General features: G+C 36.4%; 1 protein-coding gene across 16 annotated transcripts in view; it reads left to right on the forward strand.

The window, feature by feature from the left end:
* The window catches only part of DNM3 (dynamin 3), a 569,293-nt gene that overhangs the window by 409,420 nt on the left and 141,612 nt on the right, over positions 1–18,261 (forward strand). For all 16 annotated transcript variants that reach the window (XM_045049388.1, XM_045049394.1, XM_045049389.1 and 13 more), the window contains one exon: positions 4,513–4,622. In XM_045049388.1, coding sequence (XP_044905323.1) covers positions 4,513–4,622 — 110 coding nt within the window. The remainder of the gene's footprint in view (positions 1–4,512; positions 4,623–18,261) is intronic.

Here is an 18,261-nt window from a genome sequence, read left to right on the forward strand (position 1 = left end):
AGTTATTTCCACCTCATACAACACTTTTTCACATATTTAATGCATCCTTTTGGGGGTCTGTCTTATTTCTCCTTCTTCTAATACTTGTCAAGTTACTGCAAGGAAAAAACACATGGTCTCTCATGTCCCCTCTTTGAACAAAGAATTCCCGGATGCCTCCCATACAAGTAGTGCTGGTAACCATTTTGTATGGAGGAGAGCAAAGTTACCATGTTTAAAAAGGAAAAAATATATGTTGAATTAGTGACATCAGCTTCTAAAGCTTTTTTTGCAGAAGTTTCTTTCTGACTCTCCATGGGAAAAAACCTTTCTCTAAAATTTTACAAGTGCTTCCTCCAAAAATGTCTATTAAGATAAAATGTTTAAAGTATCAAATTACATCTTATTTACAAATGTTGCAAAACATTTTCTGCTTTTTATTTTTCTTTGCAAACGTAACCTACTTGGACAATAGAATTGATTGAACATTCCGAATTCCAAATGAATAACCTTCACACAGATTTGTTATGTAATATGCATTTATAAGATGAGCATACCTTATATAACATATAACTCAAAATGAGTAGAGGGCACCTGGATGGCTCAGTCAGTTGAGTGTCCAACTTTGACTCAGTTCATGATCTCATGGTTCATGAGTTCAAGCCCCACAGCGTGTTCACTGCTGTCAGTTCAGAGCCTGCTTTGGATCCTCTGTCCCTCTCTCTTTGCTGCTCCTCTGCTCATGCTCTCTTTGAAAAATGAGTACACATTTAAAAAAAGAAACAAAAAACCCAAGATGAATAGAATAAACAATACCTATTATATGAATTGAAAGAAAACTTTTTGCACAGAACGTTGAACTTGAACTTGACTCTAAATAATAAACTGATGTGTTAGGGAGAAGTTGAAAGGGTATCTCAAGTTGGGAAAAGACTGTTGACAAAGGTGTGTTTGGTTGAAATGGAGACTTTTATGGAAGCGTAAAAGAAATATTCACAAATCAGGATTGGACCAATTTGTAGGTGTTTCATGTGACAAAAATGACCAATGTCACGTTAAGGAGTTTCATGGATTTTCTCCCATAAATGATAGAGAGATGTGAGCATTTGGAAGGACTGTAATGAATTAGACAGAGTAGTTTTAGAAAATTGGTGATATTTGAGGAATTAGAAAGCAAGGGGACTGGAGAGCAGACCATGTAAAACCACATGCTTGTGAGATGTCGGAGACCTGGACTAATGTGGTGGGAATGTCATATAAGTGGAGCTCTGACAAATGCTCCAAACAGAATGCAACATAGTCTTGATGTAATAAAGGGGGTGAAGGAAAACAATATGTCAGAAATGATAGTGAGGTTTCAGATTGGGTGATGGGGAGAATGAAAAATATACCTAATGGCAGAACCAGGGAGGTTAGAGGAGAAAAATTGGGTGGATGAAAGGAAGGAAAGTGATGATAAGTATATGGGTCTCAATGCCATCAATAGAGAGTTAATATTAGCCACATATATCATTTTAAATAGTCTAGCAGCCATATGCAAAACACTAAAAATAAACAGATAAAATTGCATTTAATAATATTTTATTTGCCCTAATATATTCAAAATATTATCATTTCAACATATAATCAATATATTTTTAAGCAGTCTCTACACCCCAAGTGGAGCTTAAACTTACAGCCCTGAGACCAAGATTTGCATGCTCTATCGACTGAGCCAGCCATGTTCTATCAACTAAGCCAGCCGCCCCAACATATACTAGTACGAACATTGCTGAGGGGGCATCTGGGGTGGCTTAGTCAGCTGAACATCTGACTCTTGATTTTGGCTCAGATCATGATCTCATGGTTCGTGGGATCGAATGCTTGGGATTCTCTCTCTCTGCCCCTCCTCTGGATGCATGTGCGCGCTCTCTCTCTCTCTTTCAAAATAAGTAAATAAACATTAAGAAAATATTGATGAGATCATTTACATTCTTTTTCTCACACTAAGTCTTTGAAATCTGGCATGTGTTTAATGCTTAGAGCATATCCCAATTTAACTAGCTACATTTAAAGTGTTCGACAGTGACCTGTAACTGGTGGCTACCATATTGCACAGTGTATTATTAGACAGTTTAATAGAACTAACAAAGATTATGTAGCAAATGTCTCAATTAAGCTAAGTGCTAAGACTCACTGTATTTTGGCACTCACAGTGCTAAGACTCACTGTATTTTGGAAATTATAATTCTGTTTATTCTTTCTCCCCCTCAATTCCTTTTGTTTGTTTTAGCTGCTTCGTATTAAAGATGTTCTTTTAACAGAACATCATTCTTTCCCCAGAGCACCAAGAATTTTAGAAATATCCATGATAGAGTTTTTCATGGCTGTAGTTCTTCACTTGACTTACAACTTTAATTGAACAAATCAGTCTGAATCTTCTTTTTCATCTCCCTTTGTCAGTCTTAAAACTCTTGATTATGAAATAATTTAGCAATATGTCCTCAAAAACCATGGATAAATGACACTTAGTATTTTGGAAATGAAGCTACATTTTTCATGTTCCCCTGTCTGCATATGTGTGTATTTCTCCAGCATTTAATGTCTGTCGTAAACTTGCTGGATTTTTGGTCTTCACTATAGGCTAAAGAACGCAATATGAAAGGGAGCCTACTTCTATAGAAAACACGCCAAGGACATTGTGTTCCTTCTTTACAATGAAATGCAGATTTCCCATTAAAAGGCGAATCCATCATTTCAAAAGGTTGAATAGGATGGTGCGTTAAAAAAGTCCAGCTGCTTAAATTTAGGGCATTGAAAAACATCCAATAAAAAAATGTTCCCTGGGTTTCAAGCATTTTCATTTGATTATGTATTGGATAGCTTTTCATTCAATCTGTGATCTTCCCTGTTAGAATTCTATCCTAAAATAGTCTGACAAGTGTTTCAAAGAAGTTAGACTCAACTATGATACTTCAGTAACTTAAATTATGTATTTTGCTATTTAGAATATACTTGTGTTTGCTGAAATATTATTAATTTTTGTACAAGAAATGTTGGAATTTTCTTTCAGCGCTTTGCTTTTTCATGTTTATTCTTAGGCTTCTCTCACTTCCATTTAGTTTCTTTTATGTTTTTTTGATCTTCTTTGAAGACATGACATTGTCTGCCAGGACAGCCATTTTGTTCTCCAACGAGCTTCCTTCAACTGATTTAGTCATCTATTTCTCTCTGCCTCACTAATCTGATGTGTTCTGCCCAGATTTTCTCTAATTAATTTGAGAGTAATGAGTGGCAAAGCTGATTCTCCTGGCAATAACTCTCTGTGGGGTCTGCAGACAACATGGCTACCACAAGCTGGCTAGAGAGCACGTGCACGCACACACACACACACACACACAGACATACACACACACACACACACAGACACACACACACACACACACACACAGAGTTCTGCTCCACACTACAGAGCCTAGTGCTGTAGGAACCAAAAGACTTATGTCAAACATGTTTGTACAGCACATGTACTTTTCGACAGGAAATACAGTTAATAGTTGTTTATTAAAAGTTGTGAGTAAGTCTCTATGCTTCCCTCCTCTGGAGTCTAGTCCTGCTTTTTCTTAGGACCAGCACAAGAGATATAGGCTGGGGCCATACACAGGGCTACTGTTGAACAAGGACTGTGCTAGAATACCCCTGGTAATAGATATTGGCTAGGTTTCTTCAGCTGAGTGTTTGGCTCTCTCCTCCTAGACTGATCATTAGGCATTTATACATATGATAATATTGCCCCTGGGCCAATCCCTAAATGTAAATGTTTCTCATAATTCTTTAGCATCCAGTATGTTTCACTAAGACCAGTTTGGCCCCATTTGCAGACCTCCCTCCCCACCCAATGTCCATTTTCTTCCTAAAGAATTGTTAATTTTAAAAGAGAATTTATTCTAGTTAATATCAGTCTACTTCTAATGGGTTCTTGTTTCTCAAAGAGGTCAACAATTTAATGGAATCACTTTTTTCTGGACCCACATTTTATTCCAGACCCAAATGAAGGAAATATTTTGCTGTGCTTTATCTAGTTTATAGGGGGTATTTCATACTGGGGTCCTGTGCTTCCCGTCCCTGCCAGCACTGGCTATCAAAACTGCTTAGGCTGCAAATAAAATATGAAATGAAATCCATCTGGCATTTCTCATTGAATTAGGACCAGAACATTTTTGCTAAATATTAACAGATGGCTAAATTCTTAATATCAAACTAACATTTTAAAACATCTAAGGGGACCCACATGAGGAAGAAAGGGTGGAGGACCATGTGTTCTCTCTATCACTGAGGCCTTCCTTCCTCCACACTTTTCCTCCCCTCATCCTTGCAACCCGTGTGTTGAGAATCATTGGGAGTCTCTTTTCTCAGATAGCTTTTATTCCTTGGTAGCTGGTATCAAAATATTGTAATCAAATGTTGGACAACTCAGGTGATGAGTTGCCCTTGGCAGCCTTCAGGATCTTTTATTAAAGCCAATTCTCTCTCCATCTCTTTCTCTCTCAATAGGAAAAAGAAAAGAAGTATATGCTTCCCTTGGACAACCTGAAAGTTCGGGATGTGGAAAAAAGCTTTATGTCTAGCAAGCACATCTTTGCACTTTTTAATACAGAACAAAGGTAAGAAAATGAAGCAGCTTCTGTCTTCAGATTTTTTTTTACTTGAATTTCTGTGTCACCTAGAGACCATGTTTACAAGAGTTCCTTTGGTCCCACCTGGGAACTTGTTAACTCTTTGGTTTTCCTTTTATTTTGTATGTTTAGCTTTCACCATAGGTTATGGGTTCACAGGATTAAAACTTAGAATAAGAAGGATCTTCAAGTATTCCCTGTTTTTCCAGCAGGCACCCAAATCATGCTGCTTTCATTCTTAAAGTAGATTTTATTATTTTAAAGTCTTTCTTGTCCTCAATTTATTGCTTACATACTTGCAAATTACTCAGTTACAACTTTTGATAGTGTCTGTCCAGCATGGATGGATATTACTCAAGACCTTATATATTTTGGGAGGGCATTTTTGCATTGGTGAATAGAATGATTCACTTAATATAAATACAGATATGTAGTACTTCCCAGTTTTTCAAAGCACTGTGCATGTTCATTGTTTGATTTTTTAAAAAACAGTTTCTCATAAGGTAGAAAGATAGAGTAGTGTGGTTACCATTTCATAAAGTAGAACTGTAGTTCAGAGAGGTTAACTGACTTTCTTAAGATCATAAAATTAGTATATGAGAAAGCTTAAAACTGAAGTAGGACTACTGTGTCGAAATCCACTTTTCCTTCCACTTGTGTCTTATTATTGTTGTTTGTTTTTTACTGCCACTCACCTACAACATCGACACTTAATTTGGGGCTGATTATCATGGAGTACCACGGTTACTCACTGAAGTTAAGCAGTAAAATTAAATATAAACACATGGAGCGGTAACAGCGGATGGAATAGAGAGATGTAAAAGGGCTACAATGAGACAAGGATAACAAGGAGATCTTTTCCAAATGGCAATGTTATAGGAAAAAGCTAATTAATTTCTATGAGTCAGTTATTAAGAGACTGAGTCATTAGGTGACAGGGTCTAATTTTAACCTCTCTCTTCAGGCCTTTTATCTTTATTTAGCAATGAATGAAGTTCCTTGATTGGGTTCAATGACCGTCCCAGGGTCAATCACACAGTACATTAAAATAGCAAAAGAAGTCTTCTTCCTACATTCCCAGTCAGTTGCTCAGAGTGACTCATTATACAAAAATACCTAGAAAAACCACAAGAGCTAGTCATTTAAAGGATCAAGGGGAGAGAAAATTAAATATAACTCCCCTACCAAATACTGAGATGGGAGTTTTTAAAGACCTAGTATTATTTGAGAGTAGCTTATGAAAAAAAACACTGTGATGGTAAAGAATAAAAAGATTTCCTGGAGAGAGCAGTAGGGTGTCTTCATACTAGGGCCAAACAGTACTGTTTACATACTTTGCTCAAAGCAGAGGGTAGCTGGGAGGTCCTGAAGGAATCTTTACAGAAGTGCTCGGCCTTCCTGCCTGGATGCAGGGTCGAAGTGTGACTACTACATAGGAGGTCAATTTGAGTTCTTCATCAACCTGGAAAGTTCAGGTTATAAAAGGGCTTGGTACAAAATTTAAAAAAAAATTCAGACAATGGTAGAGTAGCTTTTTTAGATGAACTGCAACTTATATTTTAAAAGGAGCAAAAGACACCAAAATAAGATAACTCTGGACCTCTAAAATTCTGGGTATTCTGGAATCCTAGGGTTCTTGGAAGGTATTGAATTCTTCAGCCACTTCTCAGAGACCTCTGTGAGTACGAGGATGTCCCATCTACAGGCATATTTGCTGTTGTCTTATGGCCTGAAATCTTGATTATTTTCAATTAGTTTTGTACTGGCCAGGACCTCCAGTACAATGTTGAATACAATTGGGCATCCTTGGTTTGTTTCGTATTTTAGGGAAAGTTATTTCATAATTTTATAATTAAGTACTTTCTGATAGGTAACTGATATCAGGTAAAGAAGACCCCTTGGGTTCCTAGTCGCTAAGGTTTCTGTTTCTGTTTTTATCATGAATGGATGTCGAATTTTATCAAGCGCTTTTTCTGTCTCTACAGAGATTGTATGATTTTCTTCTTTATCTGTTCATGTAATGAAATATACTAATAGGCCTTATAATATACTTAAACCATCCTGATCTCCTGAGATTAAACTAGCTAAATCACGAAGTAGTGTTCTTTATGATGTGTTCCTGGCTTGTTTGCTAGCATTTGCAACTATGGTTATAGGTGATATTGGCCTGTAAATGTCCTTTTTTGTTCTGTCCCTGCCTGGTTTCATATCAGGTTTGTGTTAGCTTTATAATTGAAGTGGGATGAAGTTCTCATTGTTCTTAGGAACATTCTGTATAAGATAGGGATTAACTGTTAATGGATTATGTGGTAGAACTCACCCATAACATCAGGGCCTAGTGGACAGTTTTGGTAAGTAAGCTTTAAACTAGTGACTTAACGTATTTAATAATTATGGGTTTGTTAGGTTTTCTATTTTTATCATGGGTCAGTTTGGACAAACTGTATTTTTCCTAGGAAATCATCCATTCTGTTCATTTTTCAGTCCATTAGCCTCAAGTATTTCTTAAGGTTCTATTTTTTCAAATTTCTGCTGTATCTGAAATTTGACCCCTTTTTATTATTAATATTAAGTCTTTTTTAACATGATCATTCTCGCCAGACTTTTACTTTTTCAAAGAAGCAGCTTTTGACTCTTTTGATCCTTTATTGTGTATATTTTTTCTATACACATAGATTTTTTTTCTACACACAGAGATTTCTATAATCTCTGCTCCTTTCTTCAATATTTTCTTCCTTGTATTTATGTTTATTTTGTAGTATTTTTTCCTAACTTCTTAATTTAGATGTGTAGCTCATCAATTTTTGTCCTTTCTTTTTCTTATATATGTATGTAAATCTATAGATCTTCCTCTAGGTAGTCTTTAGCTGCTTACCACAGATTTTGAGGTATAATATTTTTTTATTATCATTAAGTTCTGTTTTCTTCAATCTTCTGTTTCTTCTTTATGATTTCTTCTCTGAATCATTTAGAAGTATGTTTACAGTTTATAGTGCATGGACTTTTATTGGTTTGCCGTTGTTGATTTCTAACTTAATTGTATTGTGGTCAGAGAATACAGTTAGCACATGGTGAATTTTCATAAATATTCCATGTGTACTTGAGAAAAATGTATTGATTTGGGAGTGTGGGGTTCCATGAGAGTCTACTGGATTATGCTTGTTAATTACATTATTCAATCTCTATAGTTACTATCTTTTTTTCATATTAATTAAAACACTCAGCAAGTTTATATTAGGCAGCCATTATGTGCCAGGTACTTTTCTATGTACTTAAAATACATTGCAAATAAAATAGACAAAAAAGATGGTACACTGTAGATTATGTTCCAGAGAAGGGTGTTGGCAGGGAGACAGATAAAAGAAAGCCATAAAGAATCTCACTTTATCAGAGGGGTATTAAAAATCTCACTTTGTGATTATGAGCTTGATTATTTTATTAGTCTGTCAATTTTTGTTTTATGTATTTTGAGGCCAATCTATGTTATGGGTTCTTGCAAGTTTAGAATTGTGTTATCTTCCTGATGTCTCTCTCTCTCTCTCTTTATATATACTTATATATGTATATATGTGTATATAATATGTATATATTGTGTATATGTACTGTATATATATACTATGTATATAATTTTGTGACAACCCTCTTTATTCCTAACAGTGCTATTTGCCTTAACATTTATTTTGTCTGCTCTTAATATAACTATACTACCTTTATTTTAGTTAATATTTTCTTGGTTTATCATTTTTTTGAAAAAAATGTTTATCCATTTTTGAGAGAGAGGGAGAGCATATGAGAGAGCATGTGGGGACAGAGGATCCCAGGTGGGCTCTGCATTGCATGTCTTGAACTTACGAACCATGGGATCATGACATGAGACAAAGTCAGATGTTTAACTGACTGAGCCACCCAAGCACCCCAGCTTGGTTTAGCTTTTTTACCTTTTTGCCATCAACCATTTTGTATTTTTATTAAGTCTTCTCTTATACTAGCATGTATCTGTATTTGTTTGTTTTTAATCTCATGTAAGATCTTTTTCTTTTAACTAGTGAATTTAGTCCATTTATATCTTTATAACTGACCCATTGAATTTATTTGAACATCTTATTTTAGTCTTTCTCTTATCCTGCCTTTTCTATACTTGTTTTCCACCCTCCCCACTTTTTTTCCTGACTTCTTCTTTTTTTTTTTTTTTAAGCTTATTTGTTTTGAGAGAGAGAGAGAGAGAGAGAGAGAACACATGTATGTGTGGGTGAGCGGGGGAGGAGCAGAGAGAGAGGGAGAGAGAGAGAATCCCAAGCAGGCTCCAGTGCTGTCAGTGCAGAGCATGACTCAGGGCTTGAACTCACAAATCATGAGATCATGACCTGAGCCAAAATCAAGAGTGGGACACTTAACTGACTGAGCCACCCAACTGTGCCCTGACTTCTTTTTCTTTAAATTCAGGTTAATTTATTTTTCTCCTTGCCTACCTTAGTAGTTATATTCTTTATTTTAATTCTTTGTTTATACCTCATTTTTATTTGAGTTTGAAGTTAGTCTTTTCTACTCTTTTTCCAAAATGACCTTGAAACTCTTTAAGTCCACTAACTCTCCTGATTTCCACATTATTGTTACCCAGTATTTGAGTTCCATCTTACTTTCTTACTACCTTTTTAAAATTGGTTCATATAGGAAATGTTTGTTTAGATATATTAACACAATTGTCAATTCCTTTGTTCACTTTTCTTCTTGCATCCTAGTGTTTGATTTTGGTTCATTCTCCACACCAAAGTGCATCCTTTAGAAATCCCTTCAGTGTGTGCCACTTGCTTGTAGCTCTCAGGTGTTTATTTTCCTGAAAATGTTTTTATTTTGCTCTCATTTTTGGATAATACTTCTGTTGGATATTAAATTGTATATTCATGGTTCTTATCTCATAACTTTGAAGTCATTTTCCCCCTGTAGTCTGGCTTCAGCTTTTAAGAAATAATCTGTTGCTCCTTTTTATAGTTAATCTGTATTTTCTCACTGAATTATTTCAATATCCCTTTTGCCTTTGGTATACTGAAGTTTCAGTATGATGTGTTTATATGTGTTTTGCTTTATATCTTCTGCTTGGGATTTGTTGTGTTTCCCAATGAGGATTCATAATTTTCATAAAGTTTGAAAAACTGTATATCATTCTCTTTTGTCTCTTCTCTGCTCCTTTTTGTTATTCCAAAAATACCTATTAGACATATACTAAGCCACTTTATCCTATTCTTTCTTATACATATATGTCTCTTTGTACCTCATTTTGGGTCATTTCTTTAGTGCCATCTTCCAGTTCACTGATACTCTCTTCATCTGTGACCAGGCCAAAACAACTTGTCTGTCATCTTTGCTAATGGACAGATTTTTTTTTTTCTCAGTCCATTCTTTTTCTGAGAATGTGGCCTTTGGAGAGTGCTGGCTGTCACATAAATCCCAAGATCTTGTTTCCCATTCTTTTGGGCTACCATAGTCCAAGCCTTTTGGTTACTGAAAATGAGACCACCTAGCGTCAAAAGTGACAGTCTTTGTTTCCTCTTAAGGACTTCTTTCATTTCAGAAATAGGTTAGGCACTTAAAATAATGTTTTTCAGCAATATTTGATTTCTTGTAGGAAAGAGTTTTAAAATTTTGTAATCTGCCATTTTGGTTAAAATGGCATGGCCTTTCATTACCATTACATTGTTGAAACACAAAACTATGTTTCTGAATCCCCCAAGAAGTAAAGATTAGGATAAAAGTGAACCTGGAAGGACAGTCTGGGAGTTCCCTGTGTTTACAAACATGAATGTTTTTACAAACCAATTAGAGAAAAGCAGCTGTTAGTCTCCTGTTCTCCTGTTTCTCTCTCAATAAAAAAATATCTATTCTTTTATTCACTCCAAAGTATTTATTAGGCATTTCCACATTATCAGCTATACATGTCAGTATTGGTATTTTAAATGAAATACAAGATGGATCTTGTTTTGCATGACATTTGTAATCACCAATGAGTGTCATACAACATTCATTTTTTACTAATCTTTTTTTTAATTTTTTTAATTTTTATTTATTTTTGAGAAACAGAAACAGAGCATGAGTGGAGGAGGGGCAGAAAAAGAGGGAGACACAGAATCCGAAGCAGGTTTCAGGCTCTGAGCTGTCAGCACAAAGCCTGACAGAGGGCTCAGACCCACGAACCATAAGATCATGACCTGAGCCAAGGTTGGACACTTAACCGACTGAGCCACCCAGGCACCCCTCACTTTTCACTAATCTTAAGACAGAAAATGTAAGAATCAATGAAGAGGTAAAAAAAAAGGGGGGGGGGAGGAAGAAAAGGTAGTCTAGTTGAAAGAATATTATACATGAAACAAATGGGTTATAGTGTGTAAGGAAACATTTAACCAGATCTATGAAAGCATATTTCATTCTAGTACTGAAGTCCCACAAGCAGTAGTTAGCAGCATGGCAGGTGACTTCTATTGGGTCTTGGCATGAATTGATGGAGAGGAAATTGAACAGAGTATCCCAAAGAGGAAATAGTATTAGTCAAAGCAAATGGTTGGGAAATGTTGCTTAATCTGTTGCCAGACTGTTCTGGAGGAGAAGAAGCTAATTTCAAAGGCAAGATGAGCCCTAGTTTAAAAAATAAAAACATTCTTTTTTTCCCTCTACGGAGTCTATTGAACTGGACTTTCCCATGTAAGTTTATGTATTTTAATATTTTATGTAGATGGAAAACCCTGCATCTCTCAAAAGCCCATATGCTTAGCATAATTCTATCAGCTATACTTAAACGATATTCTTTTCACCACTGAGGGTGATTCTGAGGTTATGTTCCTATTTTTTTCTTTCTTCTGAGACATGATCTTATAAGGAAAGTTCTATTCTTGCTTTTGGTAATTTATCCATTTCAGAAGAGATGTACAAGAGATTTTAGAAGAGATTTTGTAAATGCTTCTGTTGATTTGTATGCTTCATCTCTGTCTTCCACTGCAGCGTTTTGGATCAATTTATTCAGCCATTCAGCAGACCCATGGGAGATGTATTGGCTTGGAGCTAACAGCTCCTGTGTGAACACTGGGGTTATCACCAATGTAATATAAAATGTCATGGATTTCTAGGGTTCTCTAAGACCTTAGAGATAATCTTGTCTGTCCTCATCTCACAGGTTAAAGAGTTGACACCCATAACAGTTAAATGCCTTCCCCGTGTCACAGAAGCCGTTAATGACAGAGACAGAACTGGAACCCGGGCCAGGTGTCTCCTGACCTAGGGCTCTTTCTGATACCACAGTTTGATATTAACTATGGAACAGGAATTCTACCTAATATTTTAATTGGAATTGTTCCCAAAAGAGCAGGGATGAAGATATTTTTAACTTCTCGTGGAGGTATTTCAGTTTGTTCTTAGGTCTTACAAATTTCCACGGAATGCTTTTGAGTCTCATTTGCAAAGCCCAACATAGACCTGACCAGTACCCTTGCTATAGTTCTTAAAAAACTATATTAGTCATTGCTACTTGTACCACAGCATTATTCCTAAGAGCTCATTCAGTTGCTATTTCAATTTTCCACTATAAAGTTTTAAAACAGTTATTCTGTAACTCCCAGTCATCAGGTGTGTAAGAATTGATACATTTAACATCCTTCTTTAAAAAGCCTTCAGTGTCCTGGTGAATTAATATGATCTTTATGAGTCTGGTGACCAGATTTTTGAGCCATTCTAAACAGTGTTTTAGTGCTTAGATTTTTATAAATGGAAGGAATTGTTACTAGTTGCAGTGACTTCAGCGCTTGAGGAGAGTGAATTTCACACCTAGACTGATTTAACCTCCAAAAACTCCAGGTAAGAGTGTGCAGCCCCCAGCCCTCCTCTGGGGCTTTCAAAGAGCATATCCCAGATACCTGGGAAGACTGATAAATTATAATACTTTGTTCTCACATTCATCACATCGCCAAATCATTTTGAAATCTAAGTCTTAAGATTCCTAAACTTCTTTGTGGCAGGATCTAAACTAAGATTGGAATGTTCCCCCCAGGTTTTTGTTCCATTTGATTCTGTTAGAAATGTCATGTTTTCTCTGGTAGAAGCATGTCTAGATAATGACTTCACTGTGCTGGTCTTTGCTCTCCCCAGGCAGACCTTCACTTTTAAGGTCATGCTAAGGCCCATTTGGTCCAAGGTATGTCAGCTCTGGTAACCAGCAGAGATCTGTGTCTGTCCAGGGGGCTTGTAGGGCAGCCACATGGTATTTTCTGAGTACCCCTTGGGGTTGTCCAGCTCTGTTTTCTTTTAACATAAGGCACTTTTTTACTTGACGCTGCTTTGTAGCTTCATTTCAGGATATGGTTTATCAACATTGCCAAGTGTTTCAATTCACCTCCTCCCCCATTTTCCTACAGAAAGTGATTTTAGGATGTCTCACTACTCCACTTAGTCTCCAGCACGTTGCTGACACTCAATAAATGTCACTATAGCTAGTGTATGCACTTTAGGCATTCTGTAAAGAATGGCTCTTTATTCTCATTGTTGAGTGGTATATTTTTCCACTTGTTAGCTGGAAAGGAATTGGAGTCAGGCTTTCCATTTATATACCTTTATAGCTATGTTTCTATATTAAGATGTGCTTGGAGTTTAAGTTGTTTCAAAAAGTACTTAATTAAACAAATATGCTGGGCAAAAGGTGGTACACAATGCCTTGTCTAAGAGGTCATGTCTCACTTGGATGTGGTGGAGTGTCAAATCTATGTTAAAAGGGAAACAATTACTCTTCTGTAAATAGGGATGGCAGAGACTCAAATTTATTGGAAATTCAGTAGAGTAAAAATATGCAGTGTTTCATAATAGGAAATAAAGTATAAGGAATACAGTGCAATGAAGCTTGTCTTTGGGACATAAGCCTGACACCCGAAGAAGTTACTTTATTTCATTTTACCCCACAGTTGTCAAAAGAATGTTCCAGGCATTTCTTCTTGCCTCATAGAATACTAAGTGAGAATTGTTTATCTTCTGAATACTCTGATTCAAGAAAATTTTTCTTTGTCAGATGAAGATTCAGTCAGTTAGTAACCAGTCTTCCAGTCCAAGCTGGGTAATGAAATGTGTGTTATCCTACCTTTCCCCATGCAAGTGTTGGTGGGTCATCTTTGTGTGTAGGTGTGTTTGTAATACCCTCTATGAGTACCTGATAGATTTAAAAAAAATCAATTTGATAGTAAAAACTCTTTATCACTTTCACTTATGTTAGCCAGTTGATTGCATTCTCTCTGTAACTTCAGGTAGGATATAAATGTGTGATTTTCCCCATACTGTATTCTTAGTATCAAAACAATGCCACTCGATATGAGACTAACTGAAGTCTGATGCATTGTCTTGAGAAGCACATAAAGCAAACTGGTATTAATCAGATGTCAGTGATATTGCTGTGAGAACACTTAAATAATGTGTTTAAGTAATGGAATGTGCTAAGTCAACATTTTAACAATTTATACTACTTTCTCATTTTAACACAATGACAAATTTATTAATTTAAATGTAATCATGTGACTGATACTTGTCTCCACTGCTGGACTGCTTTCTCCTTTTTTTAAAATAATTTATTTATTTTTTAATTTACATCCAAGTTAGCATATGTATGGCGCAACAATGATTTCAGTAGATTCCTTAATGCCCCTTACCCACTTAGCCCATCCCCCCTCCCACAACCCCTCCAGCAACTCTCTGTTTGTTCTCCATATTTAAGAGTCTCTTATGTTTTGTCCCCCTCCCAGTTTTTAATATTATTTTTGCTTCCCTTCCCTTATGTTTATCTGTTTTGTATCTTAAAGTCCTCATGATTGTGAAGTCATGTAATATTTGCCTTTCTTTAATTAATTTTGCTTAGCATAATACCCTCTAGTTCCATCCATGTAGCTGCAAATGGCAAGATTTCATTCTTTTTGATTGCCACATAATACTCCATTGTGTGTGTGTGTGTGTGTGTGTGTGTGTGTGTGTGTGTGTGTGTATACATCTTCTTTATCCATTCACCCATTGATGGACATTTGGGCTCTTTCCATACTTTGGCTATTGTCGATAGTGCTGCTATAAACTTTGGGGTGCATGTGCCCCTTTGAAACAGCATACCTGTATCCTTTGGATAAATACCTAGTAGGGCAATTGCTGGGTCGTAGGGTAGTTCTATTTTTAATTTTTTGAGGAACCTCCGTACTGTTTTCCAGAGTGGCTGCAGCAGTTTGCATTCCCACCAACAGTGCAAAAGGTTTCCCCTTCCTCAGCATCCTTGCCAACATCTGTTGTTGCCCAAGTTGTTAATGTTAGCCATTCTGGCAGGTGTGAGGTGGTATCTCATTGTGGTTTTGATTTGTATTTCCCTGATGATGAGTGATGTGGAACATTTTTTCATGTGTCGGTTGGACATCTGGCTGTCTTCTTGGGAGAAGTGTCTATTCGTGTCTTTTGCCCATTTATTCACTGGATTATTTGTTTTTTGGGTGTTGAGTTTGATAAGTTCTCTGTAGATTTTGGATACTAACCCTTTATCTGATATGTGCTAGACTGCTTTCTATGAGGGAGAGATGCTGTTTGCCTTGTTCATTGTTTTATCCCCAGGGCCTATTAGGGTACCTGGTAATTATGGGAGCTGAATAACATAAGTGAGTGAATAAATGTGTGGATATTAAACTTTTCTTCTCTGTTATATGGAGAAGATATAAATAACACCAATTGCCAATAAAAAGTATTCTGTAGTTAAGCCCTAGAAGCCTAGCACCTCAGATCTGGGTGGGCTGAAAATGGAAATATGAAGGAAAACTCCTAGAAAAATGAACACAAATCTTTCATTTAAAAAGTAAGAACCAGGGGCACCTGGGTGGCTCAGTTGGTTAAGTATCAGACTCTTGATTTCCACTCAGGTTATGATCTCACCCTTGTAGAGTGCCGAGTCGGGCTCCACGCTGTCAGCATGGAGCCTGCTGCTTGGGATTCTCTCTCTCTTCCTCTCTGTCAAAAAAAAAACCAAAAAAACAAAAACAAAACAAAACAAGAAAAACCCCTGAGAATTTGCAGTTTTATACAAACTATATAAATAAGTTTTGTTTGAATTTAGTAGAACAATATTCCATGTCATTGTACTGTAAGAAAAAAATAGAGAGAATATATGTCTTATTGTAAATTCTTTGTTCCCGTGTTACCTTTATTATTCAGGGATGTTTTGTAGATATCTACATTTGGCCTTATAAATCTTCACTTCTTTAGCTGGAGCAAGGTCTTAACAAATTCCAGGTCTTCTATTATATATAGAACTTTGGAAAGTAAAGGAGGTAGAGAGCCAGAAGATAGGACTTTAGGTGTCTATTGATAGGTTTTGGTCCTTCTTGGTTCTGCTAGATCTATTAAGTTCACATGGGTCACACAGAGATTTGAGGCCTTTTGCAGAGTTACTGATTGCAAGTTCATAAATGACAGTAATGTTTATTTCCCACTACAAATCTAAAAAGGTAAACCCTATGCTTTCCCTGTCAAGGAGTTGAATAGAAATACATGTTTAGCAAGTCAATAAAAGGAAACTTTATATCTTGAAAGCTGTTAAATGCAAATCTTTGAATCAGAGAACTCTGTTTTTGTGTCTGCTCTCTTCCTTTGTTCCAGTCTCTCACTGCAAAGATATTTGTTGTCATATGGTTCTGATCCTGCATATTACAATAGTTTCCCAGTTCTTCCTACTGCATCTTTTCCCTTTTTGAGTGTCTCTCTGGTTGTGAAATAGCATTGTTAGGAAATCCTAGGTACACCAGAGGGGAGTGGTGAAAATGTTTTCAAAGGGGGAGTCTGGGGAGAGTTGGATTAGAGAACTAACATTGTCTGCCCATTTGATTTGATTCACCGACTACACCAAGACAGAAATCAAATATGATTTAGTAATATTTTTGTGAACTAAGTCTGTGACAATTGATTTCACAGCTAAGATAAATTCTCATGAAAGCCAACATAATTGCTTGGGTATGAAATGTCTGTGGCTTGAAGCAATCAATTTAAATTCTTCTCTTATTGGTTTTCAAATTAAACTCTCAAGTGAAATAGAAGTATGATGCCCTACTTGGATGACTGTTTTTGCCTTTTCTGAGGGAGAAAAATAACAAGTTGGTGCTTTTTAGCTTTTTCAAATGTCATTAAAAGACTTTGGAGACATTCTTCATGCTTAAAACACCTGTGTGTAATCCATACCCATTTTTCTAGGGGAATTAGACTTTGTGCTCCCTTTGAGTATTTCAAACAAAGGGACTGATAGGATAGAATCAGCAACTTCCATTCAGTTCCTTTCTTCCCAAGGATTTAAACTGGGGTTGTATTTTAAGCCATTAGTAGCGCCAGCAGGGATCTTGCTCAGTGTTTGAGGCATTCATGTTCAGGAGGTTTGTGTCCAAGGGCACTCGTGATGAATGAGCCCACTACGGCTGTGTAAAGTTCAAGAACAAAAAGAAATTATGTCCTTCACAGCAAGTTTACTTTTCTTCTAGGATTTCAGAACAAATACATTGCCTGCTCCCCACCTACTTCCTGGAATAACTATTTGCTGATGGGCAATCCCCTCCCCCCTCCCACCCCTTCACACAAACACTGTGGCTTGGGACAGCCTCCATTTGGGGACCATAAAATGGCCCCAGCTGTGTTCATTAATGATAGGGAACAATCACTGGTTACAAACATGCTACAGAAAAATATGTGCTCTGTTCTATGATACAGTCTTTAAATGAGACGCTGTAGTGTTTAGGTTGCAAGAGAAAGTCTGACAGATCATCATTAAAAGAGATTGGTACTAATGATCCAATATCTTTAAACATGTGATTGTTTATAAATAAGATTGTATTGCTAGTCTTGGCTGAAAAATTAGCTTTTCTTTTTGAAACTAATTAGTCGTTCTAAATCACCGTATCAAGATATTGACTGGTTTGTCTCAAGCTTTTGTTTTAAAGAGTGAGTTTACAGTTTCATTTTTTGTGGTAAGAATAAAATTAAAGTGAGTTGTGTGCTATGGCTTAAACTGCAAAGTGGTGATTCTGTGACAGCATACCTCCCCCCAAAGTAGAAGCCAGCAGGGAGAGAGCCAAGAGTGCCGGTCTTTCAGTCAGCAACCTGCCGGGAAGAGCTCTTAGGAAATGAATAAGCAGGGGTGTGAAAATTTCCCTCCCTGGGTCGAGCCTGAGGGAAATTTCTAAACACCTAAATTTCACTTGGCAGTCTTAGAGGCCTCCGAAGAACAAAAATAAAGAAAATTAAGGGTATGTTTTACTAACTATTGGAATAATCAGGTTTTTAGAGATGACTTATAGAATATTGTAAAACAATCTGCATGTTGACACAAAAAACCCTATGTGAAATAGGAGAATAAATAGAAATAAGTCCAAAGAGGGTTATTAGTCAAATCTGTTGCTGTTTAAATCCAGTTATACTGAAGAATCTATCCATGGCACTCTCTGGCAGGCACAGTGTTTTTCATTATTACCAATGTCACCATGTACTATCCTGATTTATTACTAAAGCAGTAACACCTTGTCTCAGAGTTCTTGAGTCTGAAAAAAAAAGCCTTTAAATCAAACTAACACAGAGATATATAAAGCTTTATGAAGATCAC

The sequence above is a fragment of the Felis catus genome, chromosome F1 (assembly GCF_018350175.1).
Source record: "Felis catus isolate Fca126 chromosome F1, F.catus_Fca126_mat1.0, whole genome shotgun sequence".
NCBI classification, from domain to species: Eukaryota; Metazoa; Chordata; class Mammalia; order Carnivora; family Felidae; genus Felis; species Felis catus.